Consider the following 22,776-nt stretch of genomic DNA (forward strand, 5'->3'; position numbering starts at 1 on the left):
TTGATACACAAAACTCGTTAACAGACGGACAGACGGACGGACGGACAGACAGACGGACAAGAGGAATTCAATAGCTCTCATGCTACGCAGGGTGAGCTAATAATGTACGTACATGTGTATGGTGGCTTTCAGGTAAATTCATATTTTATTTACATAAATATTTAATATATGGTCTAACATTAAAGAACAAAAAAATTGCTTGGTGAAAATCCACTACTAAATCATGCATTTAACATGTTGAATAATTGATGCAATTTCATATCAAACTCTAAAATAAGTTGCACTCTAACTAATTTCTAGACGAATCGCCACGTAATTTTTTTCTTGCTTCAAGCCGACTGCCGAATCTAGTGTTTTTCTTGATTTGAAAACTAGCTTCAAAAAATTTGTTCATAAAAATATTAATTTTAATTGTTTAGGAATTTGTAGTTAGAGTAGAAATTAGTAATTGTTTTTAGAGTTATGTAGTTTCCCGAATTTGAAATAACCCTATATTCGGGTGGCAAACAAAAAAAGGACAAAACTTTTGGTGCTCGTGAAATTTCAATAATTTCAATCTATTTTTTCGACATTCTGGTTTTGATTATTGCTATTGATGAGTGTCATAATTTTTTTGAATGTGAGTAATAGTTATTTGAATAAAGAGGCAACCTATGTTTCCTTTATTAATTTGCGATTCATAAATATTTCATTGGTGAGAATTTGTCTCCAAATTACTTAGAGTGTACTGATCGATACCTGATACAATTGCACTGCAGTACATAAAACTCAATATTATGCAATATTACTAAATACTCCAACCATATTTTTTTAACATAAATAATCCTTCTGTTATTTCGACACCGTCACCATGTACATTCATTGTTTCCCAACTTTTCACAAAATTTTCATACTCCTCATCATTCTTTTTGAGGTGGTAAAAGCATCAACAATAAATGATGGTTGTATTCTGTACATTCGAGTTGACCAAGGTTATGAAAACAAGCGCTTGGAAGATACATTACTTCTTAAAACTAGTAACCCCAGCAGCCAAAATTCATTGGTTACTTTTAGCCAAAAATTGTCACTACATTCTGCTACATTATTGCCTTTAATTTCCCGACATAACAGTAACCTTGTGGTAACGCTCCTTTCACCCAAGTTATTTATACGGAATGAGAATAGAGTAGATTTTGACTACGAAATCCGAAAGGGTGGATTTGTCCACTTATTGTTACATCTGATTTCCAGACCGGATTTCATCTTTGTTTTAGTCGTTCAAAATAACAAGATTCCACGTGTATTTTGCCTCGACTGTATTAGATTCTCCTTTTCCTTGTACCTCATGGTACTTGAAGCAACTGAATTTAGTTCGTCCGCAAAAATTGAAAACCTCCCAATTCGAAACGTCTACTCGAGACAACTCCAAAAATTCGAACCCATTCAAGACCAACATTTCCTTTTCCGCAATCTCTACAGGACCCCATTATTTCCCACGGACACTGATCACCACAAAATCCCGGTACAAATTAAAATTCCGCCAACCGCGTACCTCGCCAAGTGTCACGTCTTGCTGGATGGACTCCGCGCCCGATACAAGGACAGATCCATTGGTTTATGTGCCAGGTTTGTGGAGGAGGTAGTCTTTCTGGCGAGAACGCTTAACTTTACTACGTACACGGGCTCTGCATATGCCCACATCTCTCTCCACCATTTAACCACGGACATGGCAAGATTCGACTTGGAAACAAGAACCCCCTGGGCCGACGAGGGTCAAATGTTCGTCATATATTGCAGACCGTACTTCCGCCTGCAGACTTCGCTAAGTGTCTGGCTAACCCCGATCGAATTAAATGTATGGATCGGAATGGTCCTGGTTTTCGTAGTTTTTGCTACCGTTTCAAGTTATCCAAACAAAACTAGCAGATTATTAAAGCTTTCCATCTGGGAGAAGTTCACCAATTACGCGACCACCTGGCTATCAGCCTTTTACTTTCTTCTCTCCCTCCTGCTGCGGGAACCAATTAGGTCGTTTTCCTGGGCTCATGTACCATTCGTAGCGGTCATGCTACTCGTCGGCTGGGGATATGAAGGCTGCAGCACAACAATTATTATCGCACCCGCGGCACCCTTCCGGTACGAGAATGTCGGTCAGTTTATAAATTCTTCGCAAAAGGTGGTCCTCTATTCGGCAAATCTTAACCTGCCAGAAGACGTGAATGAGTATGATCCTTTATTCGTTACGGAGTTGAAAAAATTTGGGGTTGCCGGACCAAAAATTTTGAACAGTTCTTTCCATATTATTCGGGGTACGACACATATTTTTCCTAGAATATTCATTCCATGGAAAAATCTGTCAAGTTTAGGCTATTTAGACGGCCGAACTCGAAGCTTCGTTCCGGTTTACATGGAAGCCTTGCAAACAATGATGGATTCACATAAAGTGGAGGAGCAACATGATACCTATAAATGTCTACAATTTCCGTTTGGTCATGCAAAAATGTCTTTTACAAGTTTCAAATTCGCCTTGGCCAGGAAAGCCATGGCTTTGCATAGTTTCTTGTTAGAGAGTGGGATTTCCGGGTATACGGATCGTATCACCTATAATGAGTTCAGGTTGAAGGTGGCCGAAGAGGGAAGGGTGGCAAGGAAAATTATGAAGAATTCTTCTGGGGGAGATCACAAATTCATTCTATTGAAGCATTTGCGTTCAATATTTCAATTGTATTTCGCCTTCTTATCTGTATTGATTGTTGGTTTTGTAGTAGAAAAGTGGGTGTGGTATGGCGATATACTTATTTTTTGTAAGGTTGTAGCAACAAGGATGAAATTTGGCATTAAAAACCTCAAGTTAGTTAAGATTAATAAAGTTATGCAGGAAGATGGAACTAAATTTGATTCTTACTTATGCCAATGAGCAATAAATGAAGATTATTCACTTCAAATTAACAACTAATTAATTAATTACTTTTTAAAATGAGGGGTTTATTTGAATGGGTGTTTTGCACAATGGTGAGGAAGAAAGGTGGCCCAGATTTCTACATTGTCTACATAATAATTAAGTTTTGACTAACATACCCAACTAACAATGAGTACGCATCAAGTGATTCTCTCCGATTTTGACCACAATAATTTTAACTGGTTTACATAGGCACAGTAACAAATGCCCTTATAATATAATATGCACTTTATTGAATCTTTTGTAGCTGATTGTGAACTTCCTAATAAATTTTCCGCAAAAATTAGACCACGGCAACTTTAAGGTGAATGTTTACCCAGTTTCAAAAGTGAAAAAGGATCTGTTCTCAGATTTACATATTATAAAAATTCTTAATATAAGATTAAAATTTGAACTTTTGAAAGTTTTTGAGATACATACTTATACAAATATCGTCGTACTAATTCTAAAAAGGCCTAAGTGCAGAAAATAATAAATTTTAGAAAGGCCTATGTGCAGTCAATGTTTAATTTTAAAAAGGCCTAAGTGCACAATAAAAACTAGAAAAAGGCCTAACTGCAATTCCAAAATTATAAATGGTTAATTAATTATGTAAAATCATACTGTAACCTGAAATGTGAGTATAATATTCGGACGAGGCCAGTCCTGATATAATACTTGAATTTCAAAACCACACCCTCGAGGGGTGTGGTTCTGCTGACCTAAATTTGCTTAATAAAATCCTAGCGTGCAATATGTCGTATTACTCAAATTAATGAGGCAATTCCAAAAAGAATATTACAAATTTGAAAAACACACCCCCAGGGGGTGTGGTCATCGGCATCAAATTTAATTTTAAAAAATCCTGGCATGTGATACTTCATTTTTATCAGCCCAATAAAGCAATCCGAAAGGAATATTGCACATTTGAAAAACACACCCCCAGGGGGTGTGGTCATCGGCATCAAATTTAATTTTAAAAAAGCCTGGCATGTGATACTTCATTTTTATCCGCCAAACAAATCAATCTGAAAAACTTGGTGGTGCGTGGTTCCTGACGCCTAAATAAAGTTAATAACATCCTGTAATATGCCATGCCACTTATCTTTGCCCGATTACGAAATTGTGGCAGAGTCTACAGCAATTGAAGAACCTCCCCTCTGTAGGAGAGTGTTCTTTACACCTACCTACATAAATTTAGCTGAATACAGCCATCGAAGGCATGAAGTGTGTGTTTAAATGTGTAATTAAAACAAGTTCAAAAACAAAACTGCATTTAGAATTATAAACAAGAACTATTTACTATTCCACATCATGACAGTGTTGCGAAGAATGAACAGGGGAAGCAGTTTCGTAGTTTTCAGGAGGAAATGCTTATGAAATTTTATTTCAGTCGTGTGTTGCAAATGGCAACCTAAAATGGCAAATGATCGAAATATTATAGGTGCCAACGAAATATTCATAAAAGCGTGCGTACTTTGACAGAATACGGTTATGATAACTACAGATAAAATGATTATTTTACTTATGTAAATTATTAATTTGGCAAACTATGTAGGTATAAGCCGCTTTGCTATGCAATTATAATTCTAATACTGATAGGGTGCAAATAAGTTGGCCTAATTATAAATCAATTGTATCTTGAGATAAGCCCAAGTTAAACTACAAAATTACAAAATATCATTAATCAGTGCAATTATATCTGGACAAGTTGAGTCACGCATGGAATTGAAATTTTCGTCGCGTAATTGAGAATGCTTTGGGGCACGAAAGGACATTTTTTAGCGGGTTTGTTGAGAGAGTCAACTGGAATACTTTGGAGTGTTCTAGAAATTCGCATGTGTTGTTGTTGCATTTTTTGTGAAATTTTGTAAAAATCAAAGTTATCATCAATGTCAGACTCCGAAATAGAGACGGATTCATCTGACTGGTCGTACCAAGGGACGACTGAAGAAGAAGAAAGTGAAGGGGACGACGTATTTTCAGTAGACGAAGTTGTGGCAGCCACGGGTGTTGATTTCGGTAAATTTTTAATACGTACAAAAAAATTACCATTACTAACACTTATGTGTTACAATTACAGAAAATTTGCAGAACTTGGAAGGATTTCAACCAACGGGGGATGAGTCCGAACAGGTAGCAATAATTCCTGCGGAAACCTTAATGTTTGACATCTATGCGGAAACATATTTATCAATTCCAAAATTAATATTTATGTCCGGCCACTAAAAGCAATTAAACACAATATGTATGTATATATCGTACTATTTTAGACTTCCTCACACGTCGCCGATGCAACCCTCACAGAGACTTCGCCTTCCGATACACAAGTAAATAATAACATGAACTTTGTAAATTTTGGAGGGCTTTATTTTGTCATGTTGTTTAGGTTCCAGATTTTCATGGCCAGGACAGGGAGTTCCACGGGGACCTTACACTGGCTAGGAAACGATCAAAGAAGGCAGATAAACGCAACTGGAAAGTCGAGCAGGACAAATTGAAGAGAATGAAAGGAGAGGCTTATCTGGGAATTGGTACTATCAAGAACAGCCCATTGTCATCAAAGTGCCACAAGCAAAGACCTCCAAGAGCAATCGGGCCAACCTGCGAATCAGAAAAATGCAAGAAATGCAAGACGCGGCACTGCGAGAAATTTTCAGAATCTCGCCGTCTTTATCTATTTGAGAAATTTTGGAAAGAAATGGACTGGGGTCAAAAGCATGCCTATGTTTTATCGCTAGCTGACAAGACATCGCCGAAAAGGGAGGTCAAGAAAGGGGGAGGGTCTCGTAGAGCAAATACGTACATTTTTTACTTAAAATTAGGTAGGCATTTATTAAGGTTGATTAATGCGGCCGCGGCATTTATAGTCGTACAATTTCATGTTTTCACATAATTAATGTAATTTAAAAAGTAGATTAAAATAATAATTCTAGTTTTTCTACAAAAACTTAGATGGGGAGAAGCACCAAGTTTGCCGGACCATGTTCCTGAATACACTGGGAATTAAATATACTCAATTACGTTACTGGCTAAAACTGGAGCAAGAGGGTCAAACGAAAAGGAAAAGAGGACCGTACAATAAGATTGTCACAGATAAAGTTCAAGCTGCTCGAGAATTTTTGGATAACCTGCCAAAACTTCCTTCCCACTATTGTCGACAAACTACTTCAAAATTGTATCTCGAGCCAATCTTCACATCCAAGAGTCAACTTTATTCAGAATATTCAAGACATATCAAAAATTGTAATATGCCAACACTTTCAATGCCAAAATTCACTTCAATTTTCGAGGAGATGAATATTGGATTATACCAGCCCAAGAAGGATCAATGCGACACATGCTGTGCTCATGAAGTTGGAAATTTAAGCGACGAAATTTGGAAGATTCATCTCCAGAACAAAGACGACGCACGTGATGCTAAGGCAGCCGATAAGCGAGATGCACAAAACGGAAATTGCCACGCATTGGTCATGGACGTACAAGCCGTAAAAATCGCCCCCCTACTCAACGCCAGTGCATGTTACTACAAGACCAAGCTAGTAGTCCATAATTTCACCATTTACGACCTTAAGAGTCACGATGCGAGATGTTGCCTTTGGGACGAGTCAGAAGGAGAATTAGTGGCTTCGGTGTTCGCAACATGCTTAGTGAAATACATAGAAGAAAAGTTTACCGATGACCTCCCAATCGTGATTTATAGCGATGGATGCACCAACCAAAACCGGAATGCCATGATGTCGACTGCGCTACTGGACTACGCAATCAAAAATAACAAAATTATTATTCAAAAGTTCTTGGAAAAAGGTCACACGCAAATGGAGGTCGATTCAGTTCACAGCGCCATAGAGTGCAAGTTGAAGAAGAAAATTATTTATTTACCAACTGACTACAAACAAATTTGCGTCGAAGCAAGGACAAAGCCATCTCCATACGATGTGGTATATTTGAACCATGAATACTTCAAGAACTATTCCGGTCATGAGAGGCAAAGGTATCACAGCATCCGGCCTGGATCAAAACCCGGGGATCCTTGCGTCACAGACATCAGACAATTGAAATACAATCCAAGTGGCATAGTGGAATATAAGCTTGACTATCGTTCAGCCTGGCTAAACCTACCAAGAAATCCAAGAACTCTGGAAGACATTGTTTTCCCGGCCCTGTACGAATGCAGATTAAAAATTCCAAAACGAAAATACGACGACCTTCAGGATCTTCTTCAAGTAATTCCTCAGCAATTTCATGATTTTTATATCAATTTGCCAAAATAAAACATGTGAAATGCGTAAAAAATGTGCGAAAAATGTGTAATGTAGGTTTACTTACTAGTATTTTCATTGTCATCTAATAAAACCAGCAATTTTTGATACTTAATTCATGTACCAACTATGACTTGCAATGCTTGAGTTTTTTTTCAATTTACGAGTATGATAATCACCCCAAGATATTCGTATTTACACATTATAATCCTTCGGCCTGAATGAATAATTGATCCGTTATTACGGGGTTAAGAGAGGCAGAATCTCTTTATTGAAATACATTGTCCGTCGGAACCTCTAAATCCACCAAAAATGCGGAACAGATTCGAGTTGCGACAATGTGGGGTGTCAAAGCGAGCCATACTGCTACGTGAGTAGCGCGATATGCGATATGTTCGAAACTGACGGAGAAGTGTGGGAACGAAGTGGGTGCGCCATAAGGTCAATTCCCTGTGGTTTCACCCCTTTGATACATTTCGTTTGTTGCAGTTTAGTATATGGAATTACAGGTTTGTATATGGGTTCCTAATGCTAATACAACGGGACCACGCCAGAGACCTCGGTCCGATTTTGAACAAATTATGTGGAGTTATGTAGATGATTCAACCAATCGAAATTATGAGGTGGTTGGCAAATTTCGTTTTTATAAATCTTTCCCGGGAACATTTCACGGGCACATTATAACTTTATTATATCATCTTTCAAACTTAACACTGTGAAAAATCTCCACAAATGAGTTTAACAACTTATCTAACTATGTATGTATATACTTCTGCAGTAAGGCTAGTTACTTACTGAAGGAATGCTATATACATACTCAATTAATGTGGTCAAATCTAAATCGGGCATCACAGCATCCCCAGCAGTCAAAATCTTGGATTACAGATGAATGAAAAAAATGCGCAAGACAACCATAGCGTATAAATTGCAGGTGGTGAGCGGCCAAAAAAACACCACCCAACGGTGCGGTTTTTAAATGTTTCATGTTTGACGGTATAGCTTCATCGTGGAGAAAAAAGTGTCCAGTACTCCAAACTTTTGTTTAGCTATAGAGTTTCAAACGTCGCTTCGAGAATGTTTCACTTGAGTGAGACAAATGATGATTACATATAACTTCAATTTGCTGCTAATGAACACACCCCCTGGGGGTGTGGTTTTCAAATGTGCAATATTCCTTTCGGATTGCTTTATTGGGCTGATAAAAATGAAGTATCACATGCCAGGATTTTTTAAAATTAAGTTTGATGCCGATGACCACACCCCCTGGGGGTGTGTTTTTCAAATTTGTAATATTCTTTTTGGAATTGCCTCATTAATTTGAGTAATACGACATATTGCACGCTAGGATTTTATTAAGCAAATTTAGGTCAGCAGAACCACACCCCTCGAGGGTGTGGTTTTGAAATTCAAGTATTATATCAGGACTGGCCTCGTCCGAATATTATACTCACATTTCAGGTTACAGTATGATTTTACATAATTAATTAACCATTTATAATTTTGGAATTGCAGTTAGGCCTTTTTCTAGTTTTTATTGTGCACTTAGGCCTTTTTAAAATTAAACATTGACTGCACATAGGCCTTTCTAAAATTTAGCATTGACTGCAGATAGGCCTTTCTAAAATTCATTATTTTCTGCACTTAGGCCTTTTTAGAATTAGTACGACGATATGTAATTCCGGGGAAGCAATTATAATCGAGTTTATCTCTTATTTTATTTATATAAACCATGTTAAAATTAGAAAAGTTATGTACGGCTTCTGTAAAATGCTCGTTTTGGTTCCTAAATTATCAACAAAGGGAAACACGGGCATTCAAGAAACCACAAAAATACCAGTCCGCATACATATGCAGATCTGAGTGAAAAATTTAAAATTAGTCCGTCAAAATCGGAGATAGCCACCTCCCACCTGCTCTTTCCTCACTATTAAACTTCTCATTCTTGAAACAATGCCCGGAATTATTTTATGTCATGTCAACATCATTATTAGCTGCATGACACCTTAGATATGCAAACGCAGTTACGCTTAAATGATAACCTTCTCTCGAAGTGTGTCTCGTAAAAATAAAAAATTACCACAAAGATGCCGACCCCCTCTCTGGTGTTCTTAATCGCCCCAGTGGTATGCTTCCTTGCCATTCTCCACCTTCCAGGGAACGGTCAGGCCGCCGACGACTGCACCGTGTGTCCCGAACTTCATGTCTTAGATGTAAGTATTTCATAAATTTCGGGATCAATCGCGAAACAAAACGTAACAAATGAGTGAAGCAAATGCTAGATAGTTCCAAAAGTAGTTATGTGAGCACAGTCGCCGCAGAAGTGTGAGGACGTAGGGACAATATCCCTGACAGACAGATCGACAGACAGACAGATGAACGGACGGGCAGACGGACAGACGAACGGGCGGACAGACAGACAGACGTACAGTGTCTTCGTATAACGAACTTGATAATCACATTTTGCGAACAATTTGTTACAGAATTGCATGCTTTTCATACACTCTCAATAATTTTTTGACGATATTTTTACCGGCGGAGGTACTACATATGCAACTCTACCGCGTGGGTAATAATTTATCACCGAAGGGTAACATATATACAGAGGCTAAATCCTGCTCAGCCCCAATGTCAATGCTTAGGTAATAAAAATATCACCGATACCGGAGGCAATTTCTTACCCTCAGAAGACAATTTGTTACTACATTCTTATCACTCGGTAGAGTTGCATAGTACCTCCTCCGGTAACAATTATGTCAAAAAATTATTAAGAGTGTATAATTTTTAACATTTTTACGCCTTTATTCCAACCCTCAGGAGACTTTGGACAAATTACTCTGCGACAAGGACGTCGCAGAGTCGTGCTCGCCTGGGATTTACGGCTGTGCCGGGCCGGCCAAGTTGGTGGAAGCCTGCGACAAAAGATGTCTCCATGCCCACTATTTTTCCAAGAAAACAGGTGTAACGAATTATACTATTTCCCTCTTCTGTGACGATAAGACGAAAGCCAGAAGGCCATCCGGAGTCTTGGCGAAGCATCCAAAAGTCAACGTTACTTTGGAGGTTGTAAGTCAAGTTTGATTATATGCAAATAACTAATTACATATATGCATGCATGCACTGGCGGCGCCTTTGACAAATCGATCTAGTACCAGAAATTTGGTAAAGTTTTGAGAGAAACTGCTGGTGCTTCTGCCAAGGCAAAAAGTGGGGTAGAGTGACAAAAAAGTACATATGCGTCAGAGGTCGACGCCGCCGCGCCGCTGCCGCCGAAAAAAATTTGATTTCCTATTCCTTCGACATTTCGACGCCGCGCCGCACCGCCGATGCCGCCGATAAACCACCAAAAAGTGGCGCCGCCGCCGCCGATAAACCACCAAAAAGTGGCGCCGCCGCCGCCGAAAAGTTGTCGGCGTCGACCTCTGATATGTGTTACACCCAAATCCAGTGGGGCCGGAAGCGTGGGGACAGAGGCACAAAGTTCCATCGGTTATCCGTTACTTGTCCCCATCATCTGTTTATGTTATATCAGCCCCTCCTTCACCTATCCTACAATGTTAAGGTCCCCAGGTGTCCTCCCAGCTTCCGCGGCCGCTGCCCAGATCCCCATCCATGTTGAGATCCTTGTCCAGAACTACAAACCCGCGGCATTGACGGATTCTGTCGAAATGCTAGAAACGTCTGATTTGCCCGTTATTCCGGAAACATTAATTCTTACAGAAGTTATATTTCCCCATGATTTAATATATACATGAACCGTCATCATTTACATTTCGGACGGTAAAAACGATTTTCCTATTTTTTTCGCCAATGCAGTTTTGGGCGTGCAAAACAAAAGCCTGCTAATTACTAGCAAACGAAACACTGCTCTTCAAGCCTTATCATAAAACTATGTCCACCTCATCTGCCGCCAGTGGATGTAAATATGTATGGATGGGTGCCCGTTTTTAATCAAGATTTTATTTTAGGTAAAAGACAAGCCGGAATAGTTCGGGATTAAGGTCAAGTCGAAAAATAATTATTTATTTAAGTTTTAGGCTCGGTACTAAATAAATAAATTTTTAGTAATACATTCGTAACCTGTCCGTAATGAATTGTTTTAATAATCATATACTTCCGTTGTGCCGGTTGCATATTATTTGCATACTGTTTACAGGCAGGTATGCAAATTTTTTTGTCACCTATATTTGTACATAGGTGACAATGAATTGGAACCACGTGTAATAAATAATCTGTGAAAATTAATGACTGGGTGGTAATAAACAGGGAAGGTCCATATCTTACGTCATCAAAATGGTGGAAGGTTTTGTGTTGGGTCCCCTGTCTGATTCGTGTTTAGCTGAAAGTGGTGGATGGGTTGTGTACAGATCCGGGTTTTTAAATAATGTAATATGTGCACGTCCCCATACCGGATTTCTTGCAGCCATTGCGGTGCATGGAAGTAAACGGGACAGAATTTCTACGCGCCAAAATCACGTGCCCCCTTGATTAACATTGGAGGCGGGCTGAGGTTCAAATCAAACCTGTCCTGTTTACTTCGAGAATTCACAATATAACGCTTCACAATTTGCTTCTCTAATGCTAAGATTTGGACGCCCTTCAGATATATAGACATCTCTGAATCGTCATTTCATTTCAAGCCCAATTAATAATTACCTTGTTGGACAAAAATGTAAAGGAACTCACTGACGCAATAATTGTGGATTCGTGTAATACAATGGATTTTGGTACGTGAACATCCCCCAAGTAATAAATTTGATAGCTAAATATACTCACAACGGGGACGCAAACAATGTTCAACCCAGATTATTTTTTGCAATGTTGGTTTGAAGAAGAAAGTTTCTACCATTTTTTCTACGATTTCCTAAAAATCTAAGGACCCATTTTTTTAAAACTCCTGCGTAGTCAGTTTTTTGCGAGATTTACACTGTATTTCATTTTTTCTGCATAACTTTCAGTTCTTACTGACTAACTCTGCGAATATAACTTATACTATGATTAATAAAGAAATTATTGATTTTAAGAAAAACTCTTTAGAAAGAACATTTATCTAGTTCGGGACTTGAGCACATGTACGGAAAATTTAACAAATTTTGCGAACATTCGCAACTGCAGATTTTCCTGGGAAACCTGGCATTCTCATAACAGTCTGAATTTTTCGCATCAGCATAAACACGGTGCCAAATATTGCTTCAAAAGGGTTGATGTTTCAGACTAAAATGTAAAAAAATAATAATCTTCACCATAGCTGTTCAAACCACAGTGTGGATCCACAAAGTGGACTGTGGTGTGGAAAGTGGACAAGATTTTTTTGTGGTTTGTGGAATTGTGGATTGTAGTTTGTGGAAAGCTTTGTGGTTTGTGGAATTGTGGATTGTAGTTTGTGGAAAGCTTTGTGGTTTGTGGATTAGTGGATCGTAGTTTGTGGAAAGCTTTGTGGTTTGTGGATTAGTGGATTGTAGTTTGTGGAAAAGTTTGTGGTTTGTGGATTGTGGTTTTGAAGTCCACAACTACAATCCACAAAACCACAGACTGGTCCACGATGTAGACCATTCTGTAGTTTATAGTTATGGTTAAGCTTTGTGACATTCTTGTGAATGATATAGCTTTAGATAAATAGTTAAACACACGTTTCATGATTTTTCAAAATGCACACTGAAAACCATGTTATAGTCGATAAGCGGGAATTTGGATCTTCAAATTTCGCTGTAAAACTGCAAATTGTCGCTCACGTATACCATTATTACCATTATAACTTCGTTGAAACTGAGCATTATGAGAAATTCTGAAACCCGTGTTTAATTATGTATGTAATTAGCATATGTAGCTGTTCAAACCAAAGTGTGGATCCACAAAGTGGTCTGTGGTGTGGAAAGTGGACAAGATTTTTTTGTGGTTTGTGGAATTGTGGATTGTAGTTTGTGGAAAGGTTTGTGGTTTGTGGAATTGTGGATTGTAGTTTGTGGAAAGCTTTGTGGTTTGTGGATTTGTGGATTGTAGTTGGTGGATTGGTTTGTGGATTGTGGTTTTGTGGATTGTGGTGAGATGAAATGAACAGCTATGATCTTCACACTATCGCATTGTTAGACCCAAGTGCGATTAAGATATTTAATTGATTTTTTTCAGTGATTTAATTAAATTTATTTTTTAAAATACTAATTTTTGTAAGTTAATTTGAGAGCGCCGAAGGTGCAATCCTCATCGATTTGCCAGAGGTGTCATAGAACCTATAACTAGAACCCAAACATTACCTCAAAATATGAGTTGTGGGGCATATGAAAATAAAAACAACAAATCATTTTTCAACCTAATTTGGCTTACGTATATAATTAATAAATTATTCATTCCGTTAAATCCAAAGCTTCGGAAGATTAGTTATAGAATGTTTTACATTTATTTGCTTTTGAAAGTGTTAATCTTATAGTGTTTTAATTTACCGTGTAGCTAACAATTATCATAAATAATGTCCAATAATTAAAATAAGTCTTATAACCACTTGAATAAAATATGATTCAGATTTCCATCATACTATCTCAATTTTCATAATTATGTAGTTTCTACCTTGTAATATCGATGTTCACAATTCAGCAACACAAAAATAGCTAAATGAGTTATGAAATAAAAACTAAACAATGAAACAAGCGCGAGGCAAATAACTATAGCCAAATTACGGGCACCATGCTTTTCTCAACAATTTCCATGCTTTCAGAAACAACGATCATATTTCACTACCCTTTTTAAAATTTGTAAAATAGCACCAGTTTCATCATCGTCACCACCTGATATGCATTTCGCCAAAATTTCGATCCTGCATGACTCAAAATTTCATTAGTCAACCCTTCCCAAATGAAGGCTATTTTTGAAAAACTTAATATACCAGCAAATTATAGACTTGGTCGCAAAAATGTATTCGATCGTGAAATCACTATATGCAGTAGGAAAAACGGAATTTTCTTCTCCGGGGACATTGATGTCGCTAAAGTTAAGTTTGGACCAAGCTCAAGTGCACTGCAGGTATTAAGTTTTGCATCAAACGGAAAATTGTCGGCCCCCATACTTTGTAAATCCCGTAAGTTGAAACTGTGCATCTTCCACTAGGAATACACAAGGAGAGTTGTCAGTTCACTATTTGATGCTTTAAGTTCGAACATAGGCGATTGTAGCGATAGTATACAGGGAATGCATAGCACAAACATTTTCAGAGATTCTATACCATTCCGACCATAGCCGACTACGAATAATTTAGATGATGATATTGCAAAACAAGAAATCTGGAAGTTTGTGTCGTTTAATAGGTTTAAAATTAGAAACACGTAGTTTGGATTTTATCCACCGTAACTTAATGCACAACGGGTTTTTATCATATCTTATCCTCGATGTCCGTTTCCCATTTCTGCAGAAATATGAACTACATCTGACAAGGGACACTCACGACCTGTCGTTTGAGTCCAGGGTACCCACTATGTTTTTTAGAATCTACTAGGACCCCAGATGAAGGATTCATTCATATTTCCGTGTAAAACTCATATTTGGCGCCGTGCCGTGGCGCCAAACTTAAAAATTTGCATTTTCGAACAATTTCAAACCCCCATAACTTTAGCAGTTTATGTCGGATTTTTAAAATTTTATGCTTAAAATGATCAGAAAAGTCGAAATTTTAGAGAAAAAAATAAAAATAAAAAATTTTAATTTTTGAGAAATTTTTTAGCATTTTTTTGACGAACCCGAAATTTCGAAATTTTGCGAAAAGTTAAAAGCGATAATTTTGGAAAAAATTTCATAGAATACGAAAGTTGAACTCCTTGTCATGATTTTTGCCAAAAATTTTGAAAATCCGTCCAGGATTTCAAAAGTTACGGCGGTTTTAAAATGAAAAACCTTCAAATTTGGCGAATTTGGCGCCACGCCATGGCGCCAAATATAAGTTTTACACGGAAATATGAATGAATCCTTCATCTGGGGTCCTAGTAGATTCTAAAAAACATAGTGGGTACCCTGGACTCAAACGACAGGTCGTGAGTGTCCCTTGTGAGTAGTAGAGTGACCAAAATATTTAGAAAAATATAGTCTTTTAGTTTACAGGAGGCATAATATTGATTTGCCTTGATCCTACATTTGATTGGAAGATAACCTTGGTTTTCCAAGAGAAATCTGAACATAAAACATCTTGGGTAGCAGATCAGCTACCCAAGATGTTTTATGTTCCACGTTGAAGTCGTCTAGTACATGTAGGGTCGATCTTAGCGGAAATAAACTAGCAATCTAATGCAAATTAAAGCTAGAGGATACTGACGTGACGATTATAAGTAGAAAGCCAATATAAATTTGTTTAATCATGCTAGGGAAATTATAAATATTCTTGATACAAAACAATCCGACTTTTGGTCAAGTTTTAAGTCAATCAAGTAATTGGCTGACTCTAATTAGGCTGACGGTAATTAGGTAAAATGGTGGTTTTTCACTTTGCCTATCACTATGGTTTAGCAGATCCGAAACATTTATATCAATGTCAGGAAAAATATCACTTAGGGAGTTTATGTATTTCAATAAACTTATTTTGTAGTACTTAAGACATGTGTTTTGTTTTCGTTGACAAATAATTAGGTACCGTAATTTGGATGCCTGATACTCAAAACCAACAACCAGCATTTCCTGAATATTTACAAGCTGGCAGGTATACCGGCGAGCAACTTAAAAACCTAAAATGTCTACGCTATAATATCATAATCGCGCTTACAGTGTAATTCAATATTCAATTAATATAAACTGAGGATGTTTCTCTGTCTATCGGAAAAAAGGTCCTACCCACAATTCAATTGGGCGCAGCGATCGGACTTTTCTCCTTTTCCATGATGATGATGACGGCTGGATGGAACTTCCACGCAAATATTTGACTAAATTGATGGAACAGCTACTACTTCTTCCTGACCCGGGAAACTCAAGCGTAATAATTAAGGCCGTTGAGCGAATCCAGACCCGTCAGGGCGAGAACGATCGGTGCGGTTATGATGAAAGAGAGAAATGTTAGGGCAACAATGGTGAACATCAAGCCATGCCGGTCGCGGTACCAGATCGGGTATCTGCGAGGTTTTGAGATTGGTTGGTTTTCTGTTAAATTGAATAAAGTTAAATTAGTATTCGCCCGGTAGGTGAAATTAATTTAATTAGTAATTGGTAATTTGAAATTATGAAATGAAATTTGAAATTATTATATTGGTAATTGGTTGGCAATTTGAAAACCCGTCGAGAAGTTGATAGTTGATTGATGTGCTTTGGGTGCAAAAGGCAGCCTTTCTGCTATTTCTTCATGCCCTTATGTCTTATAAATGCCCGCTTGCCTTTTGGCGTGCCTTTTTGATGCCCTTTTGCCTGTTTCATGCCTTTCTGCTCGATTTTTGACGATTGGACCGGATTTCTTGTCGTTTATAACGTGTTAAAGAAATTACTTAATATATTTAATGTTTTAAAGATTGTATAGGAGGGCTCTGGATTTCATGGATACGAAATTAGTTGAGTACGTTTCGCTAAAGATTTTCAGGGTTGTTTCCAAATCGTCATCAGCTTAAGTAATAAAAATTTGAGCCAAAGATCATATTTGGGGAAAGTATAAAAAACGCAAGGAAATAACTTTCAGTTTAACCTTATCTCAGGGTTTTCGTCTCATCTCGCCCGAATTAGCAAAAGGGCAAAAAGGCACCCATTTTTGTGGGGCAAAAAGGCAAAGAGGCAGGCCAAAAGGTACTGCCTGCCTTTTTGCTCTTGACACACTAGTGATGTGTGGCCTTACAGCGTAGATATTACACCGGTATTCAGATTCACTGCGTAATAATCAACTTGTTAACATTAAGGTACTAGATATTTTATCTTGTATTTAATTAGCTACATTGTAGCTATATTGTATTTAATATCATATCATACTAACGCGGTAAACGAACCGGGGTCATATCTAATTGGTCCATCCATCTCTTTCCGCAGAAGTCCCTGGTTCGAAATTTGGTGGCGGCTGGAGTTTTTGGTAAATCAACAACAGCGTACTAAATACTTGTCTACTTGGGGATGGTCATTGCCTGAATAAGGCAGAAGCTGACTCCTATCTCGGCTAAAGACTCCGGTACGGTACATGCTGTTGAGTGATATGTGTTTTCTCCAACCCAATGATTTAGCGTTTACGCTACAGTAGCTGTCCAAATGGAACCTATCCCAACCTACCTAGTTAAAATCTACCTGTTCTACCTGTTCTGCCCGTTTGCAGTAGCTATGTGCTAATACGTGTACGTTAAACCCCACCTTTTCTTTACTAAAGGGGTAGGGTCGATATCAATTATAGTCTTAAGATTGCTTACCTGCTAAATATTGCTCCAATTGGATAAAAGTATTCATAGCGTGAGAGTACTCCTTCCCGGCAGTGACCGCCATGACGAATAGCGGCACGGCATGCGCCGCTGTTAGAAATTCTAATAAGAGGTAAACGATCTGACTAGGGTTTAGTTTGGCGGAGTGGGTTGTTAGAATATATATTGGCAAAATTATAAACGTCACGACGACATTTAGATTTGACAATATCCACCTGACTTTATTGGGATTGGGATCCATTTCGAACTTGCGTTTTTCTGGGTTCCACGTCATCGGGGGGACGAAATGAAGCTTTTGGAGGGTGATGGAATATCTTGAAAATGTATCGAACGCGAATTTCGAAAACATGTTGGCCGTTTGAATATCTGTATTTAAGTGAGGAAACGTTCCATGAAAAAATATTTTTCAGTGAATGGTTAAATCGTTTAAAGGATTAACTACATATGTATGTATCATGGTTTTTGAAGATCTGATATGGATCGGCTTTATTAAGTTTGGTATTTGACAAATTGTTTGTATTACTGGCAAACCGACTAAATCAATAATTGAATAGGATTTGTTAAAAATTTATACACAGTATGGTTTAAATGTCAGGTTACAACGGAAAATTTTTCAATGGGAAAAATTCATAAATTTCCATTGGTTAGACTTGGGATTGATATTTGTATTAATTTTTATCAAAACTTATGGAATACTGAGGACAAAATTCTTAAAATGTTGAATTTCAGAGGCAAAATATCGGTAACTAATGACGATTAGCGAATTTTTCGCATTGATAAATTTTGCATTGTAACATTTAAACCACCCTGTATAAGCCCTATGAATTTTTGATGAAAGCTGCGACGTTTGGTTGGCAGCAGGCTAATTGGTGAAGGAGGTTTTCGCAATTTTGCAGAATAATAATTTGGTATTGATGGAAAAGATTTCAATTATTATCATTGCATACACATTACACAAATTACACATCAGAAAATATGTATGACTACAAAGGAGTCGCACATTACAAATCCATAACCTCAACAAAAAACGATGAAATCAAAAAATTTCAATTATACGATATATGTATAAATCAGAGGTCAACGCCGACCAATTTTGCACTGGCGGCGGCGCAAATTTAAGGTATTTATCGGCGCGGTGGCGCGGCGCGGCGTGGCGTCTCAATGTTGAAGGAATAGGGAATCTATATTATAAGCTGGAAATGTCTGTCGGCAACGGAAGTGAAAGTAATTTTCTACAACGGAAGTGAAAGTGGAGAAACTTAAGTTTCGAATGGCGCGAAAATTCAAAAATTTGAAGTTAATAAAAAATTATATTTCATTTACACCCAAATAACCACCCAAGATAATCTACGTCAGACAGATAATCACCGTCTGGCAACCACTCTCGACAACCCCGAAAGAAATACCCCCAGGAGTCTACCCCAAGACAGCCACTCCCGGATAACCACCACAAGATAAGCACTCCCAGTTAACCACCTCAAGATAAGCACTCCCAGATAACCACCCCAAGATAGCTACAGTCAGATAGCCATTCCTAGAGAACCAATCCCAGATAACCACCCAAGACAACCACTCTCAGATAACAGCCATTGCAGTGCATACCACTACACCAACATTATTCCGTGCAGTGTGCACATGTTTGCACTAAACAAGATTGTCGTGTCATATCATGAACTGTTTGTTTAGTGTGCACGTGTTTGCACTTAACAAGATGGCCGTGTCATCACGTCGGAACTGCGGCTAATAGGCTGGGCTGTGCTGTGCGCACAGCACAAGGTCGACGAGTTGTGTAAAGTCGGCACTGCGACTATTGTTCTGTGCGCAACGCACAGTAGTACCAGTTCTGATGTGACACAACTCATCTGCGGTTTGTCGTCTTGTGGTTATCTGGGAATGATGGTATGACGATGGTATGGTTATCCAGAATCGTTATCTAATAATGGTTATCTTGGCCACTATACGTTAAGGTGAAGTTGAAGTGAATTGGGAGATACTATTGCTTCCGTTGAGGATCATTTACTTTCACTTCCCTTGCTAACAGTTATTTCCAGCTAATAATATGGATGAAATAAAAAATTAATAGGGTGGAATTATGCACAATCCCATTCGATTTTCTTGAAAATATAATCAACTCGCGCCCGGAGACGGGCTTATACGCTAGTAAGATATATCGGCGGCGGCGGCGCCTAAATTTCTATGGGCGTATGGCGGCTCGGCGGCGATGACCTCTGGTCATACCTGTGCAGCTTCGCTCAATTTACCCAAAATGAAGCTTCATTCACGATGAGGGAGTGAAGGAGAGTGAAGCTGAGTGAGGGAGGTGAAAACTTTGATCGAGTGAGTGAAGCTGAGTGAGGGAGACCCAAATGAGAAATGATTGGAATGAAGGGTGAAGGAGTGAAGGAGATGAAGGCTTCATATCTTTCACTCCTTCGTCTACGGGGAAGAATGGTGAAGGAATATAGGGTAGATGATTGGTTTACATACTGAAATCTGCGTGGCAATATTAACATAGTACCGTACTATGTTACCCCAACCCAGTCCCATTGCTCCAGACCAGTCTCACATTGCCCCGGCCCAGTCTCACATTGCCCCACTATGTAGATGGCGCCAAAGTTATGATGACACGAGGGACTTAATTGGATGAAAGAAAGAGTGAGGAAAATAGCTGAGTGAGGGGAATGAGTGAGGTGAGAGTGAGTGAGGGAATGCGAAGGAGATCTAACAGTGAGTGAAGCCACACTCAGCCTTCCTTCACGTGTGTAAGGGGAGTGAAGGGAGTTTTACTCGAGGTGACAATGAGTGAGGTTGAGTGAAGCGAAATTCACTTGCACAGGTATGCCTCTGGTATAAATGCAATCCATGATGGCGGCAAAATTCGATTGAATACATAGACTTTTCGGAAACCGCTTCAATAGCTATGACACAATGTTCGGTTGGCTGAACGCCGAATTTACCTGTTCGGTGGAGAAACGTACTCTTTTCTCCACCGAACAGGTAAATTCGGCGTTCAGCTCTCTATACTCTTTTGCCGGATCTATAAAAAGTGATAAATGTGGAAAAAAGCCAATTTAATTTATTTTGATTGATCATGCTGTGGAAATTATGTATAAATGTGTTTTAGAACCCAGCCATCATAATTTGCATGAAGTTTTAAGGCAACCAAATATTTAGGTTGCCTTAGATAAAATACTTAGGAGTATTTAAAAGTTTTCCACTTTTCCTATCTCTATAGTGTTCACTTAGGAAATAGGTTCATGATGATTATGTACCGAATCCGAGTGGGTGTGGCTTTCAGCGTTTTTGCTATCTTTTCGAGAAACCATGGAATAATTTACAAGCTGATTACCTCATATTCTTCAACATTCCTTTTGCAAATAATATATTACTAAATTCAAACAGAAATAACAACCTGCAACGTCATTACTTACATTCCATTACATTGTGCATTATATCCTTTTCATTACTTAATTGCAGCCGTAAAGTGGACCGCCTCGACACAGGAACTGTTCAAAATAATGGTAAAATACTCTTCCTTTGGGTCAAGTCAACCGGTCCACCCTCTCGGCGCCAGGGGGTGTGGTCGGGGCAAAATGAGATTTTCAGCGAAACTGAAACAATGGATGAAATGCAGGGAAATTATGTGGTCCCGCACAGTCGTAGGCGTGGTTTGAGTAAAGTGTGACTGAAGCTACTTCCTTATGTGCATTTGGTTTATTAGGACAGTTTGTAGGTAATCTGGCCTATATGATAATTGCTTAATTATACAATTCTTTTTATTGCTTGTAGACTTAAATATGATATTGTTTTGGTTTTATAATGCTATCCAAATTATGGATGCCATTATTGATTTCTTTATCGTACCAACTCGGTAAAATTGCGTCTTGTCCTTATTTTCCGGTCCGAGCCTGACATCTGCACCCTTCCGCTTGAGCACTTTGATAGGCCGAGCAACCCATCTTTTCCACAAAGTAACTCATGATTCCTCTTATGCCTGAACACGCATATAGAAAAATACCATGTTAGAAATGTAATATAATCTAAAAATTTAAAATTTCATCGTGTTTAAATATTCTAAATTTTCATCGCCACTAACAGTGCAACCTTTTTTCAGCTACACTGCACTGGGACCGCCTAGCGAGTTATATCAAAAAATCAAGCGCTAAAGGAGGAAAAAGGAAGACAAAATTTTCGAAAGATTTAACTTTGCCGCCAAAAACTTTTCTTCAATGGGCCCGATTCGACTGAAAAATTAGCATCATATGATTCCTAATTTTTAGCTTGATTTTTTTGGGACAAATGGGGTACACAATCGCCCAGTTGCTCGAAATAAGGTTCCATTGGACATAAGTATTTAAATATAATGGCGAAAAACAAATCAAGACTGTAAATACTCACATATTCCCTCGCTCCTATAATTGTCACATATGTTCTTGAGGCAATTTGAGAACTCATTGTCACAAATGGCTTTCGTTTTCGAGCAATCATTGTAACAGAAATCGTGCGAATTGCAGCACCCGATCGTTTTAGGAGTCACTAGTCGGTTCAGAACTTGCTGGAATAGTAAGAATTACAATTTAAAGTTTGATCAGGAAACGTCCATATATTCCGTGAGGAAAAAAGTGGATTTTATACAACCCATCCACACTCTAAAATATTTTGACAACCATTCCATCACCTAGCGGTCAGAATATGTCATGTGACTCTACGGCAATGGTGATCACCTACAACCGCGCGGTTATGAAAGGTGTCATCACCATCGTGGTGGTAGACATCTACCGGATGGTTTGCAGATTGATCAACATTTTCTATCACCGTTCGGTGATAGAACTTTCCTCTCTGCTGTGTAGTCTAATGGTTATCTATGGGTTGTGGTTATCGGGGGTTGGGATAGGTAAGCCCCCACTACCCCAATACCAAATCAACTCTCTCCCGGCGGGAGACGGGCTTATACGCTAGTGCTGAATAATACAAATAAAACAAATTACGCTTTGCCATCCAACCCCACAGCCGTTTCTAGTTGGTCTGTTCCCTGAACGAACTCGAGTCCCACCCGAGCACCACGTGCAGCCCTCAACGTGAGAAGTTAAATTTAGGAAAATTACCACCGCGGACAAGAAAAAGAACAGTTTCGTCATTTTGTAAAATTTCCTAATAGAAGAACTTTATATACAAATTTTTACAGAAAAACAGGGTGAAAATGTGATTTTTAAGTTTTCAACAAATGTTTTACTTTTGATATTAGTTT

The 22,776-nt window shown here is 38.4% G+C and overlaps 1 protein-coding gene across 1 annotated transcript; it reads right to left on the reverse strand.

Moving 5' to 3' along the window:
- Positions 1 to 21,223: 21,223 nt before the first annotated feature.
- Positions 21,224 to 22,774, reverse strand: LOC110856515 (group XIIA secretory phospholipase A2). The gene is made up of 3 exons (XM_022104999.2): positions 22,517 to 22,774; positions 21,927 to 22,083; positions 21,224 to 21,522 (listed from the first exon to the last, which is right to left on the reverse strand). The coding sequence occupies exons 1-3, from the start codon at positions 22,664 to 22,666 to the stop codon at positions 21,419 to 21,421; spliced, it is 411 nt and encodes a 136-aa protein (XP_021960691.1). The 5' UTR covers positions 22,667 to 22,774; the 3' UTR covers positions 21,224 to 21,418.
- Between the last annotated feature and the right edge of the window lie 2 nt (positions 22,775 to 22,776).

The sequence above is a fragment of the Folsomia candida genome, unplaced genomic scaffold (assembly GCF_002217175.1).
Source record: "Folsomia candida strain VU population unplaced genomic scaffold, ASM221717v1 Fcan01_Sc016, whole genome shotgun sequence".
NCBI classification, from domain to species: Eukaryota; Metazoa; Arthropoda; class Collembola; order Entomobryomorpha; family Isotomidae; genus Folsomia; species Folsomia candida.

Excerpts from the sequence above, each read along its gene's own strand:
- LOC110856515 (XM_022104999.2), bottom strand. The coding sequence starts at position 22,666 with ATGACGAAACTGTTCTTTTTCTTGTCCGCGGTGGTAATTTTCCTAAAT. Across the intron at positions 22,084-22,516 it reads GTGGGGTTGGATGGCAAAGC|CAAGTTCTGAACCGACTAGT; the intron begins GTAATTTGTTTT and ends TTACTATTCCAG. Across the intron at positions 21,523-21,926 it reads TTATAGGAGCGAGGGAATAT|GCATAAGAGGAATCATGAGT; the intron begins GTGAGTATTTAC and ends ATGCGTGTTCAG.